We start from the raw sequence: 26926 nt of genomic DNA, 5'->3' as shown, positions 1-26926 counted from the left end.
AAACATGCTCTTAACTTAATATCCTATAACTTTGAGCGCCAAATGTCTGACAATGAAATACATCTTTTTTTTTTCTTGTTGGCATGCTAGAAGTTGTAATTTCTGAATACAAATCCCAGGACTCAATATCAATTCATTGCTACTGGGGCTTTCAATTATTTCGATTTTCTTCTTCATCCTTCTTTCTTTTCGATCGCGAAAAACTTCGCGTTCTAATGGGGCTTGTCCTTGCATGCTTTTGTTTCGTATTGTCAAGATCCTTCCTAGCTGCGTTCGTCTCGTCCGAAAACCCTAAGAAGTCATCCTCAGAGTCAATAGACTCCCTACGTCGTTTCTGTCGCTGTATTGGTAGTCGTATTGTCGACCTAGATTGTCGCGGACTCACAATCTTTAGTTGATTCCGATGTGCATTGCAATTGTGCCTGCCGAAAGAGATTTCAAACACATTAGGTGATACTCTTTTGACGTATTTTGCCTCGACCCATTTCTCAATTGCATGTTTGTCATTATTTTTATACCAAACCCTATCCCCTAGCACTAAATTGAGAAATGGATCTTCGGACAACGGGATGTCATATTTTGTCTCTTTATTTGAAGCTAAAATGTCTTTATTTTTTTATTTACTTGATGGGGACAAATCTTTTCGTACCAGAAAATCTTTATAACTATGTCTGGGGTTCAAAATGTCAACTAAAGTCTTAGGTCTGTAGCTCAAAAGTTTCTCCGTTGGAAATCTTTCATCTGACGAAGAACAAGTGTTTCTATAGTTCGCTAAAAAATAAGTTAATCTATCATCATCATCAAGTGATTTTATCAAAGGATCCAGAAGGAATTTCTTTAATACATCTTTAACTAATCTAACCATTCTCTCTGCTTGTCCGTTGCTACTAGGATTATACGGAGGACTTTTCATGACCCGTATACCCTGACGTTCCATAAATTTAACAAAATGACTAGAATTGAATGGTGGCCCTCCATCTGTCACTAGAACGTCTGGTAGTCCAAATCTAGCAAAAATAGCTGTGAACTTCTTAATAACTTTGTTTGCATCTGTTCCATATCTCATTATATCCACTTCAAGCCATTTTGTATAACTATCCACAACTAAAAAATATGTTTTTGATTCAAAGAAAAAGAAATCAGCATGAATACGACTGAATGGCCGATTTGTTGGAGTCCATGAAGTGCTACAAACCGGTTTAGGTACCACTGACATTTTTATACATGGTTCGCAGTGTTTTACAAATAATTCTATGTGTTTATTCAAATCGAACCAAAACAAAGATCGGCGAGCTGTTTGTTTCATTTTAACAATCCCATTGTGATTGGAATGAAGCAGCTTCAAAATATCATTCCTAAGAGGAACGGGTATGAAAACTCGATCCTGGTATATGACACAACCTTCCACTACCTCTAGATCGAATCGCAAAGAAAATATTTATTGCTCGCAAATCATTGTCTGTTTTATTAGGCCACCCATTTTCAATACAAATTGCCACTCTTGAAAGAAAATTATCTGTTTTAGTTTCTTTTGCAATCAAAGAATAATCCAAAGGAAAATCTCCAAAATAGTTTATACTCTTGATGCAACCACTATCCAGTTTCTTGGGAACACCTTGCTCTAGAGGAAATCTTGAGCAGAAATCTGCATTTCCCATATTGGCAGAAGGCCTGTAACAAATGTCGAACTCACAAATAGACATTTCCATGACATATCTTTGCAATCTTGTAACACAAAGCGAATGTTTGCCATTTTTGCCAAAAATTCCCAAAAGCGGCTTGTGGTCTGTATAAATTGTTAACTTTTGTCCAAAAAGAAATTTGTGGAATTTTTTAACAGTGCATACTAGAGCTAATGCCTCTAAATGCAAGATTGGGTATGTTTTTTGAGCAGGGTTTAAAGAGAATGATGCAAAACTTATAGGTTTTTCTTTACCATCAACCATATGAGCTATCACTCCTCCTAATCCATAGCTACATGCATCAGATACAACAATAATTGGTTTTGCCGGGTCGTAAAATTCGAGAAAATTTGCAGTTAATAGAGCTTTCTTACTATCTTCAAAAGTTTGCTGACACTTCTCGTTCCAAACAAACTTAGTATCTTTTCGTAATAAAGCATATAAACAATTCAATTTGGCAGATAAGTGAGGAACAAATTTTCCGTAAAAATTTATTAACCCTAAAAATGCTTTGAGCTCAGTGGTATCTGCAGGAACTTTAGCTTTTTCAATTGTCAATAATTTTTCTGGCGATGGAAGAAGCCCTTTTTCAGTAACCAAATGTCCGAGATACGTTAGAGAATTCAAAAAAAAATTACATTTCTTAAAATTCACCTTTAGATTAGCTTTTTGTAATCTCTCAAGTACCAAATACAAATTTGATAAACATTCTTCTTTAGTTTCTCCCGCAATCAGTACATCATCTAAGTAACAGCGAACATGTTTCAATCCTATTAAAATTTGGTCCATAACCCTTTGAAATATGGCAGCACTAGAAGATGCACCCTGTGGCAACCGGTTATAAGTGTATAATCCCTTAATTGTGTTTATAACAACAAATTGCTTTGATCTTTCCGATAGCTTGAGTTGAGTGTACGCGCCTGCTAAATCAAGGCAGCAAAACCATTTGCACCCTGCTAATGACGCAAATATGTCTTGTGCTAAAGGTAGCGGGTATGTATTGGGAATGATCTGTTTGTTTTTGGACACTTTACAATCAATTACCATTCTTATGTCATTATCTTTTTTGGAACAATAACAACAGGAGACGCCCACTCACTAACCTGCAATGGTGTGATTACGTTCTGCTTTTCTAACGAATCCAGATGACCAACAACCTTTTCTCTCAATTTGAACGGCACGTCGTAAGCTTTTCTAAATATGGGTCTATCCTCTCTCAGAACAAGGTCAGCTTCATATCCTGTGATAGGGTTTGAAAAATCACCGTCAAAAACTTTTGGAAAGCGAGATTTTATGTCCGATTCAATATTACCCATGTCTAGCTTCAAACTATTGTCAGCATCCTTGTTCATAGCATTGATTCTCATGGTATTTCCAAAAGTTTTCCTCCAGCTAGGATAAAAAACGTCCATCCAATTTCTGCCGAATAACGGGACAAAACGTCTTGTGCAATCAAGTATTATTAAAGTCATCTGATGCTGAATCTCATTAACCATCACCTTAACCGAAATTTCGCCAAAAATTGATAACTGCTGCCCGTCTACTACGACCAAACGACTACTGCATTTAGAAACCTTAATGTGGCTGAAATACATTCTATATACTGATAGACTAACAACTGTGACTGCCGCACCGCAATCTATTTCCATGCTTAGCTCAATCCCTTCTACTATAACCTTCACAAGACACGGCTCGCTAAAACGATTGCTTGCTATCATCATACAAGGATAATCATCATCTTCATTTTCTGAATCTCTTATCTGTAACCGCTTGAAATCGTAGCTATTGATCTCAACCGGATCAGCTTCCACAAAATTTACATTTTTGCGATTTTTCAATTTATAACAATTACGTTTTATATGACCTCTCATTTTACAAAAATTGCAAATTACATTTTGATGTGGATTTCCGTCTCCTTGACCACGATAATCTGAATAGCTGTTTCTTGGTTGGTATTCTTCGCGTTGCCGTTTGTAGTAATCATAGCGATTATGATTGAATCTCGTACGCTCACGATCCCTGCTAGTACTTCTACTTCTATTGCTAAAACGCCTACTGTAGTTACTTGAACCTTGCCTTCCATCTCTATTCATGTCATTGAAATTCGACTGACTTCCTAAACGGTACTTCACTGAGTTCACCTCTCTTGGATCCTCATTCTTTTCTTCTAGTTCTTTTGCACGGCACTTAGCTAATTCAGTTCGAATTACCATCTGCTCTACCTCTTCTAAAGTCATATCATCTTTCATTAAAAGCTTGTGCTTCAGATCCTGATCCCTTAAACCAAAAACAATTTTGTCCTTGATTGCTTCTTCTCTGTGTGCACCAAAACCACAATGACTAGCGAGTAATTTCAAAGCTAATACATAGTTTTCAGCAGGCTCATCAACACCCTGCACACGTGCATGGAATTTGTGCCTGTGCATCATATTAGGCTGAACTTTGTCCAATCTTTCTTTCAGTTTACTGATCATGTCACCATAATCAATATCCGCAATGTCTATTCCCGGGTAAATAAGTTCTATTTCATCGAAAATAACTGACCCACTTAGCGCCAAGAATAGGTTTTTCTTGTTATTATCTGTAACATTGTTCAACTGGTAAAGGATATTCATTCGTTTCATATAACTAGCAAAGCTTGAGCCCCGCACATAGTGATCAATGCTTCCGATTAACGCAGACATGCTGACGACTTCGATAAACACACCTGAATGAGATGAAATGGTCTAAAATGACTTACTTGATACACAGCTTAATACTCTTTTCTGCTCACCACAATCGAATCGTCTCACGAAGCTCGTCTCACCAATGTTATTCAAATGACTCTCGTCTCACCGATGCTCGTCCTAACCAATGTTGGTCTCGCCGGCAGTCCTCTCAGCCGTTGACTTCCCAATTCGCTCTTTTTTCTCACTAATTCAGCTGCCTGCAAGCTCTTTATGTTATTTTGGTGTTCTCACTCTCTTCTATCACTTTGCTGTAGATCTCTCAACCACACTATATCACTGATGATCTCTCGATTGACTATGCTCACAACTGCCAGAACAAATCTGTGTTGTTTCGACAGTCGCTACACTCAGCTAAAACCGCCGTCTGATTTCAACCACTCAATATCACTTATGTTTCTTATACAGTACCTTTGAGTTCCTTCGCTCACTCTCTCTTAAAGCAATTCAATTAAAGCTCAACTCCACTTCTACACCTTGAAATGGCGGACCAAGCGGGACAATGAAAAATTGCAATGGCTATTTTGCTGAATATAGACCATGTGGCACAGCTTCCGTCCAATTTTTCTTTACACTTTTTTTTTCGCAACAGTTTTTTTTAACTTTTCCTTATGCCAGCTGCTTTAACTACAATTCCACCCAGCTCACTGACTTTCCATACTGCCTGATACTATGGTTGTAAACGACAATTATCTTCGCTGCACGTTCCACTAATGCACGCTTCCTGCTTTCACTGACCGATACGGAAAAAAAAAAGCTTCAATGCTTTCTGTAATGAAACTTTGAAACAAAAATCAAAAAAGTTTTCTACTCGTCGTCCACTTATAATGTTCAAATTTTGGGGTTTTCTCGTAGCACTAATTTATAAAACACAACCACTAGGTTTAACGTTCAAAGTACAAGAGACCGACAGAGGCCTGCGTTTATTGTAATAACCGGTACATCGTATTTTATCGTTTTATCTCTCATCTCTCAATAATCGTTTACATTCCTTTCTCTCTGAGATGGTCTTGGCTATTTGTCCGAATATAACATAGGTATCCTTTGATAAAGTGCTTATCGACATACGGAGAGAAAAACGGGAACGAAAAATCAACAACACCACATCGAGATAAGGAGGATATCGAGATATGGAGAGAAAATTTATATGCTGAATGAAGGGACCGAAGAAATCATCGACATAAGGAGAGATATCGAGATGTAGTAACGTTTACTGTCAAAATGGTGCCATGGTAAAATTGAGAGCACAAAATATTTGAAATTAATGCGAATTTAGTTTGTATGTGGTGCTGTGTATTTTAGTTAACCCTCTGATATAGGGGGAGATCCCCCAGTGCCGGACAGCACCCAATACCGGACAAAGTCGAAACATTGAGAAATCATGGTCCAATCAAGATGGTGTATTAGTAGAAAAGAAAGCTATAATGAAGACTAATGTTTGCGTAGAATAACACATCCTTGAAACATGCATCCCTTTTTAAAAAAGTAGAAAAGTTTGGAAATCTTTAAAAAATTGACGTATCTTCTTAATTTGGAGCCTATTTAGTAATTATTTTGAAAATGAAAAAATACTTTGGATCCCGCAAGCATGATCGAACATAATCCTAATTTGATAGTATCATCATCTTGCAAACTAAGAAAAACTCAAATTATTTTTGTAAATGTTGCAATTGCATTGAATTGGTAATTATAAACTATTTCTATGGTGTACACATTCAATGATGTTCAGATTTACAGAATTCGAGGCATTTCCAGACCGTGTCCGGTATTGGGTGCCACCTTTCAAGATCGATCAATTTGATACTAAAATACATCATCAAAACTCAATGTCAAAATTCATATTTATATTTTCAAATTTATTTTTGTACACTATAAAAATGATAATATTTATCGGTTAGTTCGGTTAGAGCAGTGCTTCCCAAACTTTTTCAACTTTCGCCCCCTTGATGCCAATATTTATTTGGAATCGCCCCCCTGATATGTGATTCAAATATTTTAATTAAGCGCTGTACGCCAAAAAAAATGTCCTCGACTCGCATATCCATAGAATCATAATACAATAACTTTTATGTACATTTGAAAATATTTTTTTAAATATCGATAACCCATTATAGTAAGTGTTATGAATGATTTATTGCACTGTAATTTATTATATCAATTTTAACAATATCTTGCGTGCATTACAGGCTATTGAAATAGTCGATAAAAATTCATTCCTATTTGAACTTATCAAATGTAATGTGAGCATTAGACTGATGCAAATTTTGAAGTTTTTGCTCCCCTATGCTTAAACCACAGACAAACAGACGTAACACTTAGAACAAATTTCTTCAAAATCCATCGCCCAGTTTACACCGTCATCATCTGGTGAGCATGTTGCACAAAAAGGTGTTTCGTGCAACAAGACCGGCAGATGGCGGTAGTGTGAAACGTCAAACACGAAGAAAAACGATGCGCGCGCCGCTAGTTGTGAGATTTGTAACATAACGAATTTGAAATGATCGTTAAATGAGTGGTCGATGGAAATTTCGTCAGTGTTACGTCTGTTTGTCTGTGCTTAAACGATGTCAATTATGATGAAAATGATCCTCCCAAAATTTGAAGTGATTTGGAAGATATTTGACTGTGCACACGCCATTTGAAGTTTATATGGAGATTACTATGGAAAACGCCAATCTTTTGGGTTCAGCCCTCTATCTCTTCGTCATAACATTTTATAGAAAAGTGAATACACTCACCTCATGTGAAAACTTCCCAGCTACAACTTTGCCGAAGATCACATTTTGATGGGACGTAAGGATAATTTGTTATTATTGATAACAAAGTCTATATCATGCTGAGATGATCATTCAACTACTTTCAGAGCAACACTGCTTTTTTGCTGTAGAACATAGTAGCCTGGATTACTTTGATCTATTCTTCCCGCCAGGAGTACCACTGTTGCCTGCCGAACAGTTGGTGAAGCATGCTACATGCAAACCAAGTTTATGATGATGAATAACAATTTATCCTGACGTCCAATCAAAAAGTGGCCTTCGGCAAAGTTGTAGCTGGGAAGTTTTCACATGAGGTGAGTGTATTCACTTTTCCATAAAATGTTATCTCCATATAAACTTCAAATGGCGTGTGTACAGTCAAATTTCTTCCGAATCACTTCAAACTTTGGAAGGATGCTACTTACCATAATAAAAATCGTTTAAGCATAGGGGAGCTAAAATTTCAAAATTTGCATCACTCTAGTGAGCATAGAGGCCTTATGACGTAGTTGGGGGCGAAGTTCCCCAAAACTAAACCAAATGCAGTATTTTCCGAGCAAACGTCCGTGAATTTTGATTTCATACTAATTTATCTGTCATTTCCAAAATTTCTGCAATAATTTTCAGAAATTGTTATAAATGTTTGATGTTTCTCGGAAGGCATTTTTATCCAATCCAAAAACCCCGAAACATATATGAAAATCTAGAATGTTTTTCAACTCATTTTTCAATGAAATTTATTAGAAGGTATTTTTTCTAACACCAAGAAAACCTCGATTTTTTCGGACATTCTGAAAGTACAAATCTGACGCATCTCTGAAATTTCTTCCAATGTATTTCAGGGTGGCCACCGAATTTCGATTTTGAAATTCCCGCTTTTTACCCGATATATTTTACATAATTTTCCCGGTTTTAATTCATTCTTTCCAACGACTTTAACCCTCTAATACCCAAATTTTTATTTTCGATCATTATAGCATTTTTAGTTATCTAAAATCGTTCTGAACACGTTTTGGGCAATGATTTATTTTTAATCGCAAATCTATGAATTTTGTTTTTTTTTTAATTTTTATTTTTGAACATCCCTACCCTTTTTCATTTTTTCTTGAAGCCTCTTCTAGTTACTCATTTTTGCAAATCTATAAATTTTGTTTTATTTTTTTTTTATTTTTTTTTTTTTGAGCATCTCTAACCTTTTTTATTTTTTCTCGAAGCCTCTTCTAGTTACTCATTTTTGGCTATAATAAAAATTCAAATTTTTACAAAACTTTTAAAAATAATAAATTTTTAATATTTTTCTGGAAATATTTTTATTTTCCGTGCAATTCACGGAAAAACAGGTTTGAATTTTTTTTAATACCACCAAGCTCTTCTTTTGTCATAGAAAAATATAAAAGGAACGATTTTTTATTCTACACGTTAAATTAACCCCGGGCATTTGTAGGTTATATAAGAAATACATTTTTTCAAACAATTTTCAAAAATACAAAAAAGTTTCAAAAGTCATAAAAACTTTTCTTATATGCGTGTTATGAGTCAAGGTTTAAGCCAAAAATAGAATCATTCCGAGCTACGAAAAAATACAGAAAATTCCAAAGTGTATCCCGTCTAAAGGCTGGGTTGGGTATTGACTTTTTCTACATCAAAAATCGTTTCTATGATAAGTACTGCAGCATTTTTTTAAATTGGTTCAAGATTTTCCACTTGTTTATTTTTCACAGTAATTTGATTATTTATCAATAGTTTCACTATTGGAACAATAAATTGACTATTAGATTGTTCTAACCAATATGGAATCTTATTTTGAAAACTATGGCTATAGTATTCATGTGAATCGATTTGTCTTGCAATCATCGAAAATCGATGGAGCTCTGGAGCTATCTATCATGGGAAAGAGATGGTTAATTGTGCTAATAAAACAGATCCTACTCTTGACATGACAGGGATTTAATTTGAATGCTATTTGAACCATATTTACCAACAATATGCCCTTTAAGCCAAACTTCGAATTGACAAGATCATGTATTAAGATCATAATCAAACAACCGTTCTCGGTGAAGATTTGGTGGATTGGTTGCATTCTGGTTATGATAAAACGATCACAATTTCAGCTCGGAGCTCTGTTTGGTTTTAAAGACTCGTGCTCTTGAAATTTCGAGGTTTGGCTTTGGCTTACAATCATCCTAAGTGCATCTTAATGCTGAATTTCAGATATTTGGCCGACAAAAGCCCCAGGTGCCTAAGTAAATCATCAAGATGTCCAATTAGTTCTGAAAGAGGCCTATTTCAATTCTTAATCTTCTGAATTTTCTTCATAAAAATAAAGAGCTCTCTAAAGCAAATAAGTTTAAGGTATGTGTTTAGAAAGAAGAAGCAGTTTGAACGGCATTCCCCTAGAAATCACCATCACCCCACATAACACACGGATAGACTGCGCAAAGGGTATAAAGTCCCCCTCACACACGGTTGGAAGCAATAACAACAACAGCAGCAGCATCGCACATCTGTCAAGCTCTACACTCACTGAGCGCCTTCCAGTGAGTGACCGAGCGCATCGCAGTGAGTGACCGTCGCCAGTCCAGCATACACATGCATCATCAATCATCATCGCCGTCATCGTCGTCATCATTTGCGCCTGGAAACAGCGGAAATGTTCTACGCGTTTCTAGAACATGTGGTGCGGGATATAAATACGCGTGATGTGCGCGGCTGAAAATCAATTATATTTTCAAATTCGAAAAGTGAAGTGCAAGTGATAAGTAAAGTGAAAAGTGTAAAGTGTAAGTTTAAAGTAGTGCAATAAAGTGAAGTGTTTTGAATCAGTATAACTTGCCTAGTGCTTTCTTCGCGTGCGGAAAGTGTCGTTTTCGTACATTTGGTCCTTCGAACCGGATCGCGCGGATCTAGTAAGTCAGAAGGCAAGGCAAGTTTCGCGTCAGTCGCGTTCGGTCGTAGTGTAAGTAGTCGCGTCGCGAGTCGTTTTACGGTGCGGCCATAGTAACGCGTCTGCGTCCGCGAACGCGATGCGATCAAAGGATTTCCTGTTGTTGATATTCTGCTTTGCGGGCTCGCACACGCGGACGCGTCGCTCGACGCGTTTACTATGGCAGCGCCCTTAGTGTGCGCGAAAGTGTGATAGTCGCGGGACCGTCGTGACAGTGTCCGTCGCAGTCAGCGGAACTGTGGGTCTCGACCAGTCGACTAGTTCGTCGTTCGTCGGTTTACTTGGTAGCAAGACAGCTACAGTGCCCGATTTTAGTGCTTCGGCGCGCGTCAGTCGTCGGTTGTTAATCCAGTCAGACACAAGCAGCTGAGGATTTCAACGGCGTCACCGGCCGGCGGTACATTTGCATTTAGGAACAGTTTGGAACGACGTATCGCAACAGCTTTCGGCATGACGGAGCTTAAACGACAGCGTGGAGTCATTCTCGGACGCCTGACACGGATCGAAGTGTTCATCCGAGACATCGAATCCAAGCCCGGAATCACAGCAGAGTTGGTTCAGGCACGACTGGATGTCGTCAATCAGTGCTGGGATGAGTACGACACCGTACAAACTGCCATCGACGCGGAGGAAGGAGTAAACGTTGAAGAGGAAGAAGAAAAGCGTGCCACCTTTGAGGAAAGGTGCATGAACGCAAGAGCTGCATTGCGTTCCATCATCGAGAGGATGCAGGGTCCAGCAATCGCGGCTGCAAACGTGCACAGAGGCCAGGCCTTGATGCCTATTCACCACCAGCAATTCCCCATGGTGCAACAACCAGTAGCTGTACGATTGCCTACATTGGAATTGCCAACGTTCAGCGGTGATTATCTCGGTTGGCCAGCGTTTCGCGATGCTTTTGAGGCGCTTATCGACAGAAACACGCAACTGTCTGACGTTCAGAAGTTGTTATACTTAAAGTCGAGCCTCAAAGAGGAAGCAGCGTGCATGTTGGATGCGATGGACATCACCGATGCCAATTACCGAGTGGCCTGGGATTTGCTGATTGAGAGGTTCGAGAATCGCCGGGTAATCAAGCAGAAACATCTGAAGGCATTGTTCACCACGAAGCAAGTGTCACAAGATTCGCCGAAGGAGTTGCGTCGCTTGTTGACTGAGTGCCAGCGAAACATCAATGCACTGAAGCAACTTGGTGAGCCAACCGATCAATGGAGCACGATTTTGGTGTACCTGATCTCCAGCAAACTCGATAGCACATCACGTCGTGATTGGGAAACCCAAACCCAACAAGAGGAGTCACCAAAATACGAAGACATCGTCAAATTCATCAACGGTAGATGTCACACACTAGAGGCGTTGGCAACGGACAAAGAAGAGCTTCGCAAATCCAGTCGTTTCAAGCCACAGCTATCTCATGCTTCTACGAGTTCTACTGGCTGTAAAATCTGTGAGAATGGTCAAAACCATCCACTGTGGAATTGCAAGAAGTTCATAGCCATGAGTCCAGAAGCTAGATTCGACGAGGTGAGAAAGTGGAAGCTGTGCTACAACTGTTTCTCGTCCAAGCATGTAGTAAGTAAATGTGAATCCAGAGGTTGTAAGTCCTGCAGCGAAAAGCACAACACCTTACTACATGGACAGCAACATCATCAGCAGGAACAACGGCCATCTAGCCACGTGTCATCGTTGTCAGAATCTGTTCCTCAGGATCAGCGCATCGTTAATGCGAGTATGGCGAGTCAGGCAAATCACACCATGCAAGCATCGAGTGATATTTTGGCTACTGCTATGGTCTGCATCTACGATCGAGCTGGGAGCAAATTACCGTGTCGCGTGCTGTTGGATTCCGGATCACAACCGAATTTCATAACGCAAGCTTTTGCTCGGAAACTTCGGTTGAAGGAATGCAATACATCGATCACCGTCCACGGAGTAAGTGGAGTAGAAGCTCAAGTTGGAAGGCAGGTGACGGCTACTATCGAGTCTCGTGTGAACGGAAAGCAGTTTAACGTTCCACTGCTGGTGATGAACAAGATCACGAATGTGTTACCATCTGACAACATTCAATGCGATAGTTTTTCCACTAGAAGAGAAGAGTTGGCAGATCCGACATTCAGCAGACCAGGAAGAATCGATGTTCTACTGGGAGCCAAGCTTTTCTTCAAGCTTTTACTTCCGGAAAAGATTGAAGTTGGTGACTTCATTCTGTGGAACACTGAGCTAGGCTGGGTAGTTTCCGGAAGCTGCAAGCAGTATTCGCGGGATCACGTGCAATCGAATGTGGTTACTTCGATGACTGATGCTGATCTGCTGCAACAATTGGAAAAGTTCTGGAAAGTAGAGGAGCTGCAAGTTGGAGTAAATGGTGAGGCCAAATTGGATCCAGCAGAAAAACACTATCTCGAACACGTCAGACGCTTATCAGACGGAAGGTACGAGGTGAAGATCCCATTGTCTCAGCCTCCTTCAATGCTCGGTGATTCTAAGGAACAAGCCCTACGAAGATTCCATGCTTTAGAGCGCAGGCTACATGGAAACGACCAACTTCGAGAAATGTATACAGATTTCATGAGAGAGTACGAATCTTCTGGGCACATGAGTGTTGTTCCTGACGGCTTGGAAGAGGTGGGTTTGTTAGTAAATTACCTCCCTCATCATGCAGTCCTTAAGCCAACGAGTACTACAACTAAGCTAAGGACTGTTTTCGACGCATCCAGCAAAACATCATCAGGTTTTTCACTCAACGATATTATGATGACTGGGCCGAACATCCAAGCAGATCAGTTCTCGCTTTTGTTGGGATTCAGATGTTGGAGATATGTTGTCACAGCTGACATTGCCAAGATGTATCGGCAGATTCGAGTAGACCAGCAATCATCGAATTTACAGCGAATACTGTGGAGAGAAACACCATCACAACCACTGAAGGTGTATCAGCTGAACACAGTGACATACGGTACACGCGCTGCTCCATTTCTTGCTGTTCGTACGCTGCACCAGCTAGCCGCAGACGAGAAAGACACCTATCCGAATGCCTGTCGTTCTCTTTGCAAACGATTCTACGTGGACGACTTGTTAGATGGATCAAACAGCAAACAGGCTTTACTGAAAACGAGAGATGAGTTGCTCGCAGTGCTGCATAAGGGCGGTTTTGAGCTGAGGAAGTGGAGTAGTAATGATCCAGAATTGCTGAAGGATTTACCGGAAAGCTTAATGGAAAAAGGCACAATGTGTGAGATTGACGACGGCGAAATCGTCAAGTCTCTGGGATTGAGCTGGGACACCAGGAATGATCAGTTGACATACCGTATCCATCTAAAACAGTTCCAGGTTTACTCTCGACGTACCATCCTTTCTGCGATTGCATCTCTGTATGACCCCGTGGGATTGATAGCACCGATCATCGTAGCAGCTAAAACTTTGATGCAGCAGCTTTGGCTCTTAAATGTCTCCTGGGATGACCCACTCCCAGAACATATCGTGCAGAAGTGGCAATAATTCTACGATAGTCTGCGGCATCTTCAAAACCTGCGAATCGACCGATGGACGTTTGGATGTCTACAGCCAATCGCCGTAGAAATACATGGGTTCTCAGACGCTTCCATGGTCGCATATGGAGCCTGCATTTATGTCAAAACCGTCGACGTTTCTGGAAATGCATACGTTCGTCTGCTGTGTGCCAAATCACGCGTAGCACCATTGAAGAAGGTTACACTGCCACGGTTGGAATTATGCGCAGCAGTTTTATTGTCTGAACTCTTAACAAAGGTTCTAGATTCAGTGGAATTGAGCGTCGACAGCTGTTTTTTGTGGACGGACTCCATGATAACGCTTCAATGGATCACCGCACCTTCAAACCGCTGGAAAGAGTTTGTGGCAAATAGAGTCGAGAGGATTCAGAACTCCACTATTGGATGTCACTGGAGATACATCAGTGGAAAAGACAACCCAGCCGACATAGTATCACGCGGACTTGCAGCAGAAGAACTTATGGATTCAACGCTCTGGTGGAATGGCCCAGCATGGCTTGTGAACCGATCACTTTGGCCTGAACAGCCCGAGCTTCGAAATGAGGATATTCCAGAGGCGCGTAAGGTTTGTGCTGTTGTTATAACCGAACCGATATTCTTCGAGAAGTACTCGTCCTTGACGAAAATGAAGGGCGTCGTCGGGTATGTATTGCGTTTCATTCATAACTCGAAACCATCGAACAAGGAGACACGACGAACTGGAACGCTTTCTGCTTCTGAGTTGAACAACGCTTTGAAAAGAATAATTCGTTGTGTACAACAGACCTCCTTTGAGAATGAGTATACTGAACTTCAAAGGAACAACAGCGTAAAGGATAAAAGCAAGTTAATCGCTTTAAATCCATTCATCGATTCTGACGGACTTCTTCGAGTTGGTGGAAGACTGAAGAATGCTGAATTGCCATACAGTTCGCAGCACCCAGTTATACTCCCTGCACATAACTTTTTGGCAAAACGCATAGCATTGCAGTTACATCGGGAAAATTGCCATATAGGACCATCTGCTTTACTGAACGAAATACGATCGCAGTACTGGCCTATACAAGCTAGAAATCTCGTCAAAAAGGTATGTTCAAGCTGTACTGTGTGTGCTCGCTTTAAGGCCAGGACAGCGAAACAAATCATGGGAGATTTACCAGCCAGCCGAGTGCAGCCAGCAAGACCATTCATCAAAACCGGAGTTGATTTCGCTGGACCCATCACGATCCGTTCCAGTTTGTTGCGCAAGGCACCGAAACTTAAGGCGTACATAGCTGTGTTTGTATGTATGTCCACGAAGGCCATTCATCTTGAACTTGTTGGTGACTTGACTACGCAATCGTTTCTGGCAGCACTTCGTCGATTTGTGGGACGCCGTGGAATGGTGGCAGAATTCTTCAGTGATAATGCTACAAATTTCGTCGGAGCAAATTCTGAGCTGAGAGAGTTGAAACGAATGTTCGAGTCGAACGGTGAACATTTTTCCAAGAAACTAGCCGAAGCAGGAATTATTTGGCACTTCATACCCCCTCGGTCACCAAATTTTGGGGGTCTTTGGGAAGCAGGAGTCAAATCGGTCAAAAATTTGCTCAAGAAGACATGTGGAGCAATGGTGTTTACCTATGAGGAACTCAACACACTTCTAGTACAAATTGAATCAATCCTAAATTCAAGACCATTAGCTCCTGTCTCTGACGACATTGAGGACTTAATGCCACTAACCCCAGCGCATTTTTTGATCGGAGACCGGCTTACATCCAATGTAGAACCCAATTTGACTTCATTATCAATGAACCGTTTGACACGATGGCAAACAATTCTCGCGTAACAGTTCTAAAGGGCCAATGATCAAATTGTAAACAAATCGGGTTTTGATACCATTCGATAGCATCTCCCAACACCCACAAACTATGCAAACATTGTCAACATAATCATAAAACTTACCGTTATAAACTCGGTTTTCAAAACGGCCAATAACCGCTTTTTTCCAAATCATTCATTGGCCCCCACTCGAAAAGGCCAATGATTGGTTCTCGCTCCATCAAGAGGGCCTACAATCGGAAAATTTCGCAAACTGTCATTGGCCTTAGCATGGTGAGAGGCCAATGACTCTCTCTTGCTCATTCATTGACAACCGAAAAGGCCTAGCCTTGGGCCAAGCACGCTAATAAAATTCTATTTTGGCCAATAAAAAAGGCTCATGCCTTGATGAAAATCGAAAATGGGCCAAGCATTTAAACTTATCATTTTTTCCACATTTTTGTCAGTTTTCAGAATAAAATCAATTATTAGCGTGTAGTAATAGTAATTCGTCACTCAACTAGCAAGAAATCACATTGATTGAATTGAATACTGAAAAATAGGAATTGAAAATGTGGTGAATAATATTCAAATCGAATTTTCTCAGAGTCAACGATCTGAGGATTGGCCCTTTTGAATTGTTACGCGAGAATTCAGCAGCTCAAGCAAAAATTTTGGAAGCGGTGGTCAAATGAATACCTTCATCATCTTCAGCAACGAACAAAATGGAAATCTTCATCGGCAGATTTAAGCACTGGAATGCTTGTGCTCTTAAAGGAGGACAATTTACCACCGGAAGGATGGGCTTTAGCGCGCATCATCAAGGTACACCCAGGAGCTGATCAACGCATAAGAGTTGTCACAGTTAAAACATCAACTGGAGAATATACACGATCAGTTTCGAAGATATGCCCCTTGCCCGATCCAGACTCAGATTGTTGAAGGCGAGCCTTCAAGGCCGGCGGTATGTTTAGAAAGAAGAAGCAGTTTGAACGGCATTCCCCTAGAAATCACCATCACCCCACATAACACACGGATAGACTGCGCAAAGGGTATAAAGTCCCCCTCACACACGGTTGGAAGCAATAACAACAACAGCAGCAGCATCGCACATCTGTCAAGCTCTACACTCACTGAGCGCCTTCCAGTGAGTGACCGAGCGCATCGCAGTGAGTGACCGTCGCCAGTCCAGCATACACATGCATCATCAATCATCATCGCCGTCATCGTCGTCATCATTTGCGCCTGGAAACAGCGGAAATGTTCTACGCGTTTCTAGAACATGTGGTGCGGGATATAAATACGCGTGATGTGCGCGGCTGAAAATCAATTATATTTTCAAATTCGAAAAGTGAAGTGCAAGTGATAAGTAAAGTGAAAAGTGTAAAGTGTAAGTTTAAAGTAGTGCAATAAAGTGAAGTGTTTTGAATCAGTATAACTTGCCTAGTGCTTTCTTCGCGTGCGGAAAGTGTCGTTTTCGTACAGTATGGATGAAACAACAAGGCCACACATGTAGAAGCACTTACTTAGGGCTCACTCACAATTTTAATAACACCGTAATAACACCGAAAATTGTCATTTTTGACATCCACACTCTCTCGTAATGCTTTTTGTATGAATATTCTACACATTTTATACAAGCTGTAACAGCTTGATCGTTATTAAAATCGTAAATGAGCCCTTCTTCATAACTTTGTCGATTAGATCACTAGTGACATATTAAAAGCATTTATAAATAGGTTTGTTTTCCAGATAAGTTGTGGTATTGAGCAATTACAGAAGAATGCTAAACCAATCTGCAATAAGTAATTAAACTTCGATTCATAACGTGAGTAAACAAAGTTAGAGAAAAGTTCAAAGAATATTACGTCTGACAGTGCCAGGACAAACATAAAAAAAAAGTTTCGAAACATTGCTAAGATAGAAAAGAGTGAAACATTTTTAAGGAATATGGTGTAGCATAGTAGAAATTAAATCATTTATGTTTGAAGCAAATTGATTTAAAATTGCGGATGCTACATGGAAATATCATTAAACATTGTCATGTCTACCTATCTCAAGCGATATTCCTTATGACTCTGGTACCTTTTAATTGTTCGTACCTACGGGATTTCTGAGGTATAAATACTGGCTGCCGTAAGTGCAGAAGGGAGACTTCCCGGACTGTGGACTGATTAATATATAATTTTATTCTTTATTTTCAGGATATAAAAGTGGCGACGAGGATCATAGAAACGTGTGTTGGAGATTATCGTTTTTCTTTGAGGTGGCGAGTTTGCCAATTTTATTTATTTGAGTATGGTGAAATTGCCAATTTGAGTTGAACTAAATTGTTCTTTAGAGCTGACGAAATTGTCGTATATTGTGAACAAAGTTGTTCTTTTGTGAAGTGATATATTATATTGAGATGAACGAAATTGTTCTTTAGTGTTGACGAAGTTGTCAAATGTAATGTTCAGCAATATAAATCCAATGATTTGAATATTTTGTTGTAGTCATGAAATAAGTATTATGAACATACACTTGTGGAATTGTTTAGGTATATTTGAAATAATTTGTTGTTGTTGTTGAAATAATTTGTTCCTTGACATGGCTTAAAGTTGTAAATACTCACATGTTCTCGTTTTGCCAATAAATTACAATTACAATTTTCGATTGTTCATTGTATGAGTTTTTATAACGTGGCTTTTTAACGAGTTATTGGAAAGTTTCTAAAGGGGAAAGGACTGTCATGTCTACCTATCTCAAGCGATATTCCTTATGACTCTGGTACCTTTTAATTGTTCGTACCTACGGGATTTCTGAGGTATAAATACTGGCTGCCGTAAGTGCAGAAGGGAGACTTCCCGGACTGTGGACTGATTAATATATAATTTTATTCTTTATTTTCAGGATATAAAAAACATAACTACTTTATATAACTTATTTTTGAGGTTGGTTTGTAGATTACAGCTTGAAGATGTTCGTTCAAAACGATTTTCCCGGTGATCGTCTCAAATTCCCGGTTTTTCCCGTCTTTTTCCCGGTGGATTCAAATTCCCGTCTTTTTCCCGTTTTTCCCGGTTCGGTGGCCACCCTGTATTTTGAAATGTATATTTAAAAATACATTTGAAGAAATTATGTTTTTGGCATTGTCACAACCCGATTTTTGTCTGCTAAATTTTTCAAATTTTGTTTCTTAAATTATTTGTACCATAATAATTAATGAGAAAGAGAGCAACTGGAACATCAAAACGGGTACAACGATTTTTTTTGAAAAGCTGGCATCTGCAAAATTTTGTGAAAATCTCAAATGCTGCATTCTAAAAACTCACATGATATTTGAAAACCTGAATGCATAAAACAAACATTTTGTGTTTGACACAAATCAAATGATTTAGAAATTAACCATGATTAGAGATATAACGGTTTAAGGTAAATAAAGCTGGAAATAGATAAGTTTGGAACTGATTAACCATTAGATATGTGTCATCCAAAGGTTATCAGTAATTATTTTCAAATAGTCTCGTGTTAGCTTTTTCGCCCCCTTTCTGGATTTTTCGCCCCCCAAATTCTGTTTTACAAATTTTCGCCCCCTTGAGCCTGAAAATCGCCCCCAGGGGGGCGAATTCGCCTACTTTGGGAATCACTGGGTTAGAGTAAGTAAAAAGTGCCGCGATCGGTCGCGCGCCTATTTTTTTTTCTGAGTGCTTTTATATAGCCGAGCAAACGAGTGAAGCTGAGAGTGGACTGTGGCTGCTCAGTCAAGGATCAATTGGTGAGCCCGTTTCATGCTACTATTTCTAATCTATAAAATATGTATGACTGCACATTTAATCGTTACAATGGTGGGACGTAAATATGAATTTTCAACAAACTATGAATGGTTCGTCACTGTGAATGTCGACACAAACTCTGGTTCATGAATTATTTATGTTTATTTTTTTTTTTATTTCCAGAACACCCCTTTTTACCTTTATTTTTGTAATTAAAAAACAACTTTGAATGGTTCGACACTACAAGTGTAGACTTGCGAAAGGTTCACTTTATTCAACAAACTTTGGATGGTTCGCCACTTTATTCAACAAACTTTGGATGGTTGGCATAAGAATAAGAGTGTTCTATGATGTTCCAACCAATCCAGTTTTTTGTTTCTTTTCAAATAAGTAAAATATAATAACACATGCTTTCGTCCTGACAGCTGTAGGAATGTTACATTTAGGTATTTGTTCAACAAACTCAAGTGTCGGCATAATTTTCCTCTACATATAAATTATTCATATCAAATGAAAATATTATATTTACATAGAAGCATGTATATATCTCACAAATCATTATTTATCATGGTCTAATCGCTTATCAAAGTGAATCCTGTGACCCAACGATCCTTCCCATCAACAAACATCCCTCCCAGTAACCTTTGTGGAGATGCAGAGGCAAACACGGTCTCCAAATAGCAAAGGTTACACACTAACATTCCTTCCCCCAATCCCACCTGACTGCAAGGACGTGGCCGGCGCCGTTATTGACCCTGTATAAATAGAGGCACTGAATTATGCACATTGAAGAAGATTATGGCCAATCCCAGCAGAACTTCTAGTTGATGCTTTGTGCATCTTCACTGACTTCGGTCAATCACAGAATAGCAACCATTGATATGTGTAGTCAGTCTAAGCTAAGCTAAGCTAACTATAAAAATGATAATATTTATCATAAATGGGTAACACGAGCCCATCAAATCAATATTTTTCGAATTATGAATTTAGTGGCTTAAGTGTCCGGTACTGGGGGATCTCCCCCTAGTATTTTCAACCGCAACGCTGTTCTCAGTAGTGAACATTGATGATGGCGATCTAGCTGTGGACCCAAAAAAGCTGTCAGCGAGCTGAAGAACTGTAAGGCTGCTAGAACGGACGAGCTTCTTAAGTATGGAAGCGGCTGGTTGGATGATCTCATACGCCAAGAAACGTATAAAATATACCACAATGTGGAAGGGCTGGGGCACTTTTGAAATTCGAAGTCGTACTGAGGCCGGAGCAAAGCATAGACGAGGGCACCACGATTGCCAACGAGATGATGAAGCAGTTCGAAATTGAAGAAAAGGATCTGATCCAGGGAGCTTATATGGATAAATTGTTGAAATAAAACTAACTGTGCAGCAAGTGTGCATTGTGTATTGTGCTTACGTTTAATTTCTGTTTATCCTTGCAAAAACTGCAATACATGTGATCTAAATTGCATCAGATTGCTGAACTTTGCCACGCATAGTGGATGATTATTGTGCAGTGCAAGTGTGTTAACAAAATTTAAAGATAAATAACTAGTGGGCTTCGTAGCCGTGCGGTTAGTGTCACCGAGGCATTTAGCCGCATCGTGCTAAGGAGTGTGGGTTCGATTCCCGCCTCAGGCCGAAAACTTTTCGAGAGGAATGTTTTCTGACTGTGCCACTGGGCGTTGCATGCTAGTCCGTTGTCTAGTGTGGTGCTTCCTTCAAAGGGCAAATAGCCCACTGGAAGCATTAACGTGTAGTGTCTTTTTTAACTATCAAAAATTACATCGGTGCAGCAACAACAACAGAATCGACAGAATCACAAAGCGTTCTTCTGTTCCATTGAAGAGGGGCATGCGTGCCCTGCGTCGCTCCCATGACGTCGGTTACGTGTAGCGCATGTACTCAGATAATCACCACCGAAAGCGATAGAGTCTATTGTTTTGGCGGGTGCGAACAAATTCTGCATATTCGGTGCTCTGAGCTTCGTCAATCTGATTCCAATGCTTTGCGAAACAATGTCGCTCTCAAATATATGTGCTTTGCGTGCCGTAAGAAACAGGTATGTTTAAACGATCTGCAAGCTAAATGTACCGAGTTATTGGAAAGAATAAATGAAATTGGTGCGACTGTCACTAAACATGAAACTAGCTTCAGCCAGCTGGAAAACAGGCTTCTGACCAGGATTGAGTCTGTTCTAATGCCGGCGCTTGTTAGCAAGATCGAAAGCATGATTTCTACTCGGAAAGTAAACGACAATCGGCTCTCTTATGCAACTGTCACACGTGATGCAACAACTACTGCAGTCTGCGCATCTGCCGTCACAGTGAGTCCGGTACCTAATGGTTCTGATGGTCGTGAGAGCTTGGACAAAGGATGGATACTACGATCGGGCAAACGTCGTGGTGTCACTAAATCGGTTACAAGTACGAAAACTTCTGCAGAGAACAAAAATTCCGATAACAGTCAGAATAGGAGAAAACGATCAAGTAACGTACAATCTACTGCTGTGAAAAAAATTGAGCAGACTGTCATCATCAAACCAAAGTCAGTTCTACAGGCTGATGTTACTCTGAAACAGGTCCGAGACAAAATTGATCCAGTTAATTTCTCTGTAAAAGGCATACGAACCAGAGAGAACGGTGATGTTGTTGTACGATGTGAAACAAGCGAGCAAGCTCAAAAGCTAGTTGATGCTGCGGTTGACGTTCTTTCCGATTGCTATGAAATTTCTGTACAAAAGCCTCTTAAGCCCAGAATAAAAATCATTGGTTTGTCCGAGGATCTTGATGCTTCTGAATTTGTATCGGTTTTGAAGAAACAAAACGAACTACCTACCTCGGCGGAAATAACATTGATCCGAATGCGAAAAATAGAGAAGTGGAAACAATTTCCATTCATTGCTATTATTGAGACCGATTGTCAAACCTTCGAAACACTCATACAACGTGAACGTGTCCATGTTCGTTGGGATCGTTGCCGGGTTGCTGAAGATGTAAATGTTCTCCGCTGCTTTAAGTGCTCCAAATATGGACACAAAGCTTCCTCATGTAACAACCCGTTATGCTGTCCAATATGCACTGGTGATCATGAAGCTACCGATTGTGATGCTGCCTTTGAAAAATGTATTAATTGCGAACTGCGAAATAAGCTGAGGAAGTCTCCGTATGATGAACAACTGGATGTCAATCACTCAGCCTGGAGTTCAGCGTGTCCAGTCTATCAGAAGCGTCTGAAGAATGTTAGGCTCATGGTGGATTATTCAGCCTAGCAATCAGTTGCTGATAGGGGTATTACTGTTTCTATGGGTAAATTAAACACCGGTATATGTCCTGCCGGAGCACTTATAGATACTGCACCAATTCAAATGGATATTTCACCACAGCCGATTGCCACAACCGACACTTGTTTGACTGACTTCGGAAAATCTAGAACGACGTGTTATCAATCACCTAATTTTAACGATTCTCTTGTGGGCAATCCTGACTGTTCAGGTAATTTAAACACTGGTATATGTCCTGCCGAGGCACTCCTTGATGCTGCACCAATTCAATTGGATATTTCATACCAGATGGCTATTGGAACTGACGCCACCTACAACTCCAGGACAATATGTGGTTCTTCATGTCACCAAGATTGTCTAGTAGACAATCCTGCTTGCTCAGGTAAATTTAATGAACGTATATGTCGTGCCGAAGTCAGGACGGATGCTGCTCGTTTTAATAGCCATTTGGTTTTACAGTCTCCCGTCACTTCTATTCACCGCAATGGATGGAACGATGCTGATGGTCCAGGTGTCCCAGGTAATGGTGGCAGTATATGTCCTGCCGAAGCGGAGAATGATACTGCACCACCTGAATCAAATTCTCGCTGTTGTTTCAGTGTGGACGAAGAAGATGCACGGAATAAGTTAACCTTTTTCTACCAAAATGTACGTGGACTACGCACAAAGATAGATGATTTCTTTCTTGCTGTATCAACTTGCTGCTACGATGTTATTGTTCTTACGGAGACATGGCTCGACGATCAAATCATGTCACCTCAACTCTTCGGAAACTCCTACACCGTCTTCAGAAACGATCGAAGTCGACGCAATAGCAGAAAATCACGCGGTGGAGGTGTTCTTATCGCAATTTCAACAAGAATAAGCTGCAGCTTAGATCCTTCTCCCATGCATGACTCATTGGAACAAATCTGGGTAAAGCTGAATATACCCGGACTCAGTATTAGCGTTGGTGTATTATACCTCCCTCCCGATAGAAAGGCAGATTTAACAAGCATAAACAACCATATCGATTCCGTGGAATCTGTTTTTTCCAACTTACGACCAATCGATCTTGCTTATCTCTTCGGTGACTACAACCAATCAAATTTACGCTGGAACACAACGCCTAGGACAAGTCCAACCATAGATGTTATGCGGTCTTCTATGTCTACAGCGTGCAGTAGCCTCCTTGATGGTTTCTCTCTTCACGGTCTGATTCAAATCAACCACGTACTCAATCAGAATGAACGTCTTTTGGATTTGGTTCTTGTTAACGAAGCAGCCTTTGGAAACTGTGCACTTTCCGAGGCCATTGAGCCACTCTGCGCTCTTGATAATGATCATCCTGCTTTAGAGTTGGATTGTTATCTGCCTAGACCTATAAAGTTTGACAATGTTTCGTATGAATCTGGTTTTGACTTTCGCAAAGCTGATTTTCACGGCTTAAGCGAAGCACTACTTCGATGCGATTGGCGATTTTTAAATGCTGCGGGTAATATAGATGCTGCTGTTGACAGCTATACAAGAATGATGCAAACTATCTTACCCGATCATGTTCCGTTACGCAGGCCACCCGCAATACCTCCGTGGAGTAACTTTCGTCTTAAAAACTTGAAACGGAAGAGATCCAAAGCGCTTCGGAAATACTGTAGAACTCGTTGTATTGTTGCCAAGCAGGCCTTAACCAGAGCAAGTAATAAATATCGACTGTATAATCGGCTTCTTTACAAACGTTATGCTATACGAACGCAAAATAATTTACGCAGAAATCCTAAACAATTTTGGAATTTTGTAAAATCGAAGCGCAATGAGACTGGTCTGCCATCAGAAATTTTCTTGGGCTCGTCGCATGCCTCCTCTACTCCGGAAAAATGCAATCTTTTTGCTAGGCACTTCCAAGGCGCATTTAATGAAACTAAAGCCGACGATTCGCAGATTGACATTGCCTGTAGAAACACTCCTATAAATGTATGTGAGCTTTCGATTAGTAGTATCACAAGTCAACAGGTCACTGCTGCAATAAGCAAAATGAAGTACTCCACTGCTTCAAGTCCTGATGGAATCCCGTCCTGTGTATTGAAAAGAAGCTGCAATGCCTTAAGCCCAGTGTTAGCTTCTCTGTTCAATATGTCGCTACAGCAATGTCGTTTTCCGTCCAGTTGGAAACTCTCTATCATGTTCCCCGTATACAAGAAAGGTGACAAGAGAGACGTTGAGAATTACCGTGGAATTACATCCCTATGTGCCAGCTCAAAAGTCTTCGAAATCGTCGTTTATGATATGTTATTCGCTGCCAGTAAAGATTATATTTGTACCAGTCAACATGGATTCTACCCAAAGAGATCTGTTTCTACAAACCTGGTGATTTTCGCTTCACATTGTATACGGAACATGGACGATGGGCTACAAACAGATGTGGTATATACTGATTTCAAATCTGCATTCGATCGTGTAGATCACAACATCTTGTTGAAGCGACTCGAGCTGCTTGGCGTATCTTTCAATACTATTTGCTGGCTTAAATCGTATTTAACAAATCGGAAACTACGTGTAATGATTGGCTCTAAAAAATCAGTTGCATTCAACAATTTATCTGGCGTACCACAAGGAAGCAATCTCGGACCCTTACTATTCTCGCTCTTCATCAACGATTTGTCTCGTCTACTACCTACAGGATGCAAATTATTTTTTGCCGATGACGTTAAAATATACTTAACAATCAAAAGTTTCGACGATTGCATTAGATTACAAAAATTGTTAAATATCTTTGTTGAGTGGAGCTCAATCAACAAGCTTACCTTGAGTTTACACAAGTGCAGTGTTATATCATTTCATCGCAAACTTAAGCCCATGATCTACAATTATACCATCGGCAATCGTAACTTGGAGCGTATTGACCACGTACGGGACTTGGGCGTTATTTTGGATACTGCTCTCACTTTTCGCATCCATTTTGAAGACATTATTTCCAGAGCTAATCGACAGTTAGGATTTATTTTTAAAATCTGTGACGAATTTAAAGATCCTCTGTGTCTCCGTTCACTATACTGCGCACTTGTACGATCACTGTTGGAATCCAATGTTGTTGCCTGGTGCCCATATCAGTTGACTTGGATAAACAGAATTGAAGCTGTCCAAAAGAAATTTATAAGACGTGCACTTCGCTTTCTGCCCTGGCGTGATCCGGTGAACTTGCCTCCGTACGAGCATCGATGCCGTCTCCTTGGACTTGATACACTGGTCAGCAGAAGATCCGCACAGCAGGCTGGATTTGCAGCGAAGGTGATACTTGGAGAAATAGACGCACCAGAAATCCTGTCTCAGTTAAATTTTTATGCACCGGAACGAATCCTGCGACAGCGAAACTTTTTCATGGCTGGAGGCAGTAATACGGTTTATGGGCAACACAACCCGATCAATGCCGTACAGACGGTATTCAATGAAGCATATGAATTGTTCGACTTCAACATGACTGCAGCTACATTCCAAAGAAGAGTACTGCAAAGGGGTACCCATTGAGCATGAATGCAGCATTAGATTCAACAAACAGACTTTCAGGCGAGAATATGTCCAATAACTTAACGTTAGAAAAATTTAGCTACATGTCTCTTTTTGTTTTTTTTTTCAGATGCTGATGGAGAATACTTCTGTATATTTGCAATACTTGACTCATTTTTAAATTGTATGTCCTGCTTACTTAATGTGTTTAGTGTATTTTTATAAGTCATGTTATTTTATGTAGAAAGATATTTGAAAAGATGCGGGGTTTTTACGTCTTTTGGAGACTGGCCACAATTTCTCCTAGTGTCAACTCCAAGGGACTTTTCCCCACCACCTCAATATTCATTAAGACAAAAGTCAGATGAAGGAAATAAAATAAATAAATAAATAAATAAATAAATAAATAAATAAATAAATAAACTTCTGATTTGGTAATCCGTTGAAATTTATTCATGTCACCCGTCCTAGGCGTTCGCAACGTTGGCAATAATTTTCTTGTAGATGTCAATTCCCTTGAGGTAGGTGTCGGCCTGAAGGAACTCATCGTGATCGTGCAGCAGCACAGGGGTGTTATTCATCGGCGAAAAGCCGATCGCCGGAATTCCGATGCCACGGATATACCGGCTATCGGTACCCCCGGGGAAGATCTGAGGTTTTACCTTCAGGCCCAGCTCATCCAGAGCATCCTTAAAAGCCACCCAGTACCGGTTCGATCCATCCAGGGTGGTGGGCTTGACGAAGGGACACTTTTGGTCGTACTCGAGCTCAATGCCGCCGCCAGCTTCGCGGCACCAGTCCAGCAGCTGGTTCTCGAACTCCAAATGCTTCACGTCGACGGCCAGACGGATGTCGAAGCACACCATCAATTCCGGTGGAACCACGTTGCTTTGGACGCCTCCCTGTTGGAGAATGTAATATGAGGATTGAATGAGGTAACATGCTGTTGAATTGTAATTCAAAACTGGTGTTGTAATACTCAGTGAAGCGATTACATA

At 40.2% G+C, this 26926-nt stretch overlaps 1 protein-coding gene and 1 long non-coding RNA gene across 3 annotated transcripts in view; one reads left to right on the top strand and one right to left on the bottom strand.

Annotated features, from left to right (window-relative positions):
- The window catches only part of LOC5574529 (aminoacylase-1B), a 40564-nt gene that overhangs the window by 1119 nt on the left and 12519 nt on the right, over positions 1 to 26926 (bottom strand). Inside the window, exon 4 of one of the 2 annotated variants that reach the window (XM_001655131.2) lies at positions 26356 to 26830. The exons of the other annotated variant lie outside the window; for it this stretch is intronic. Within the exon in view, the coding sequence (XP_001655181.1) occupies positions 26396 to 26830 (435 nt within the window). The 3' untranslated portion in view covers positions 26356 to 26395. Of the gene's footprint in view, positions 1 to 26355; positions 26831 to 26926 lie in introns of those variants that run through there. 2 annotated transcript variants of the gene reach the window in all.
- LOC110674722 lies at positions 16701 to 17767 on the top strand. Its single transcript, XR_002499127.1, has 2 exons — positions 16701 to 17245; positions 17622 to 17767. It is a non-coding gene; the product is annotated as an uncharacterized LOC110674722 (long non-coding RNA).

This window comes from Aedes aegypti, chromosome 1, assembly GCF_002204515.2.
Source record: "Aedes aegypti strain LVP_AGWG chromosome 1, AaegL5.0 Primary Assembly, whole genome shotgun sequence".
Classification (NCBI taxonomy): Eukaryota; Metazoa; Arthropoda; class Insecta; order Diptera; family Culicidae; genus Aedes; species Aedes aegypti.
Note: the sequence above shows the minus strand (reverse complement) of the source record. Positions and strands in the feature narration are given on the sequence as shown.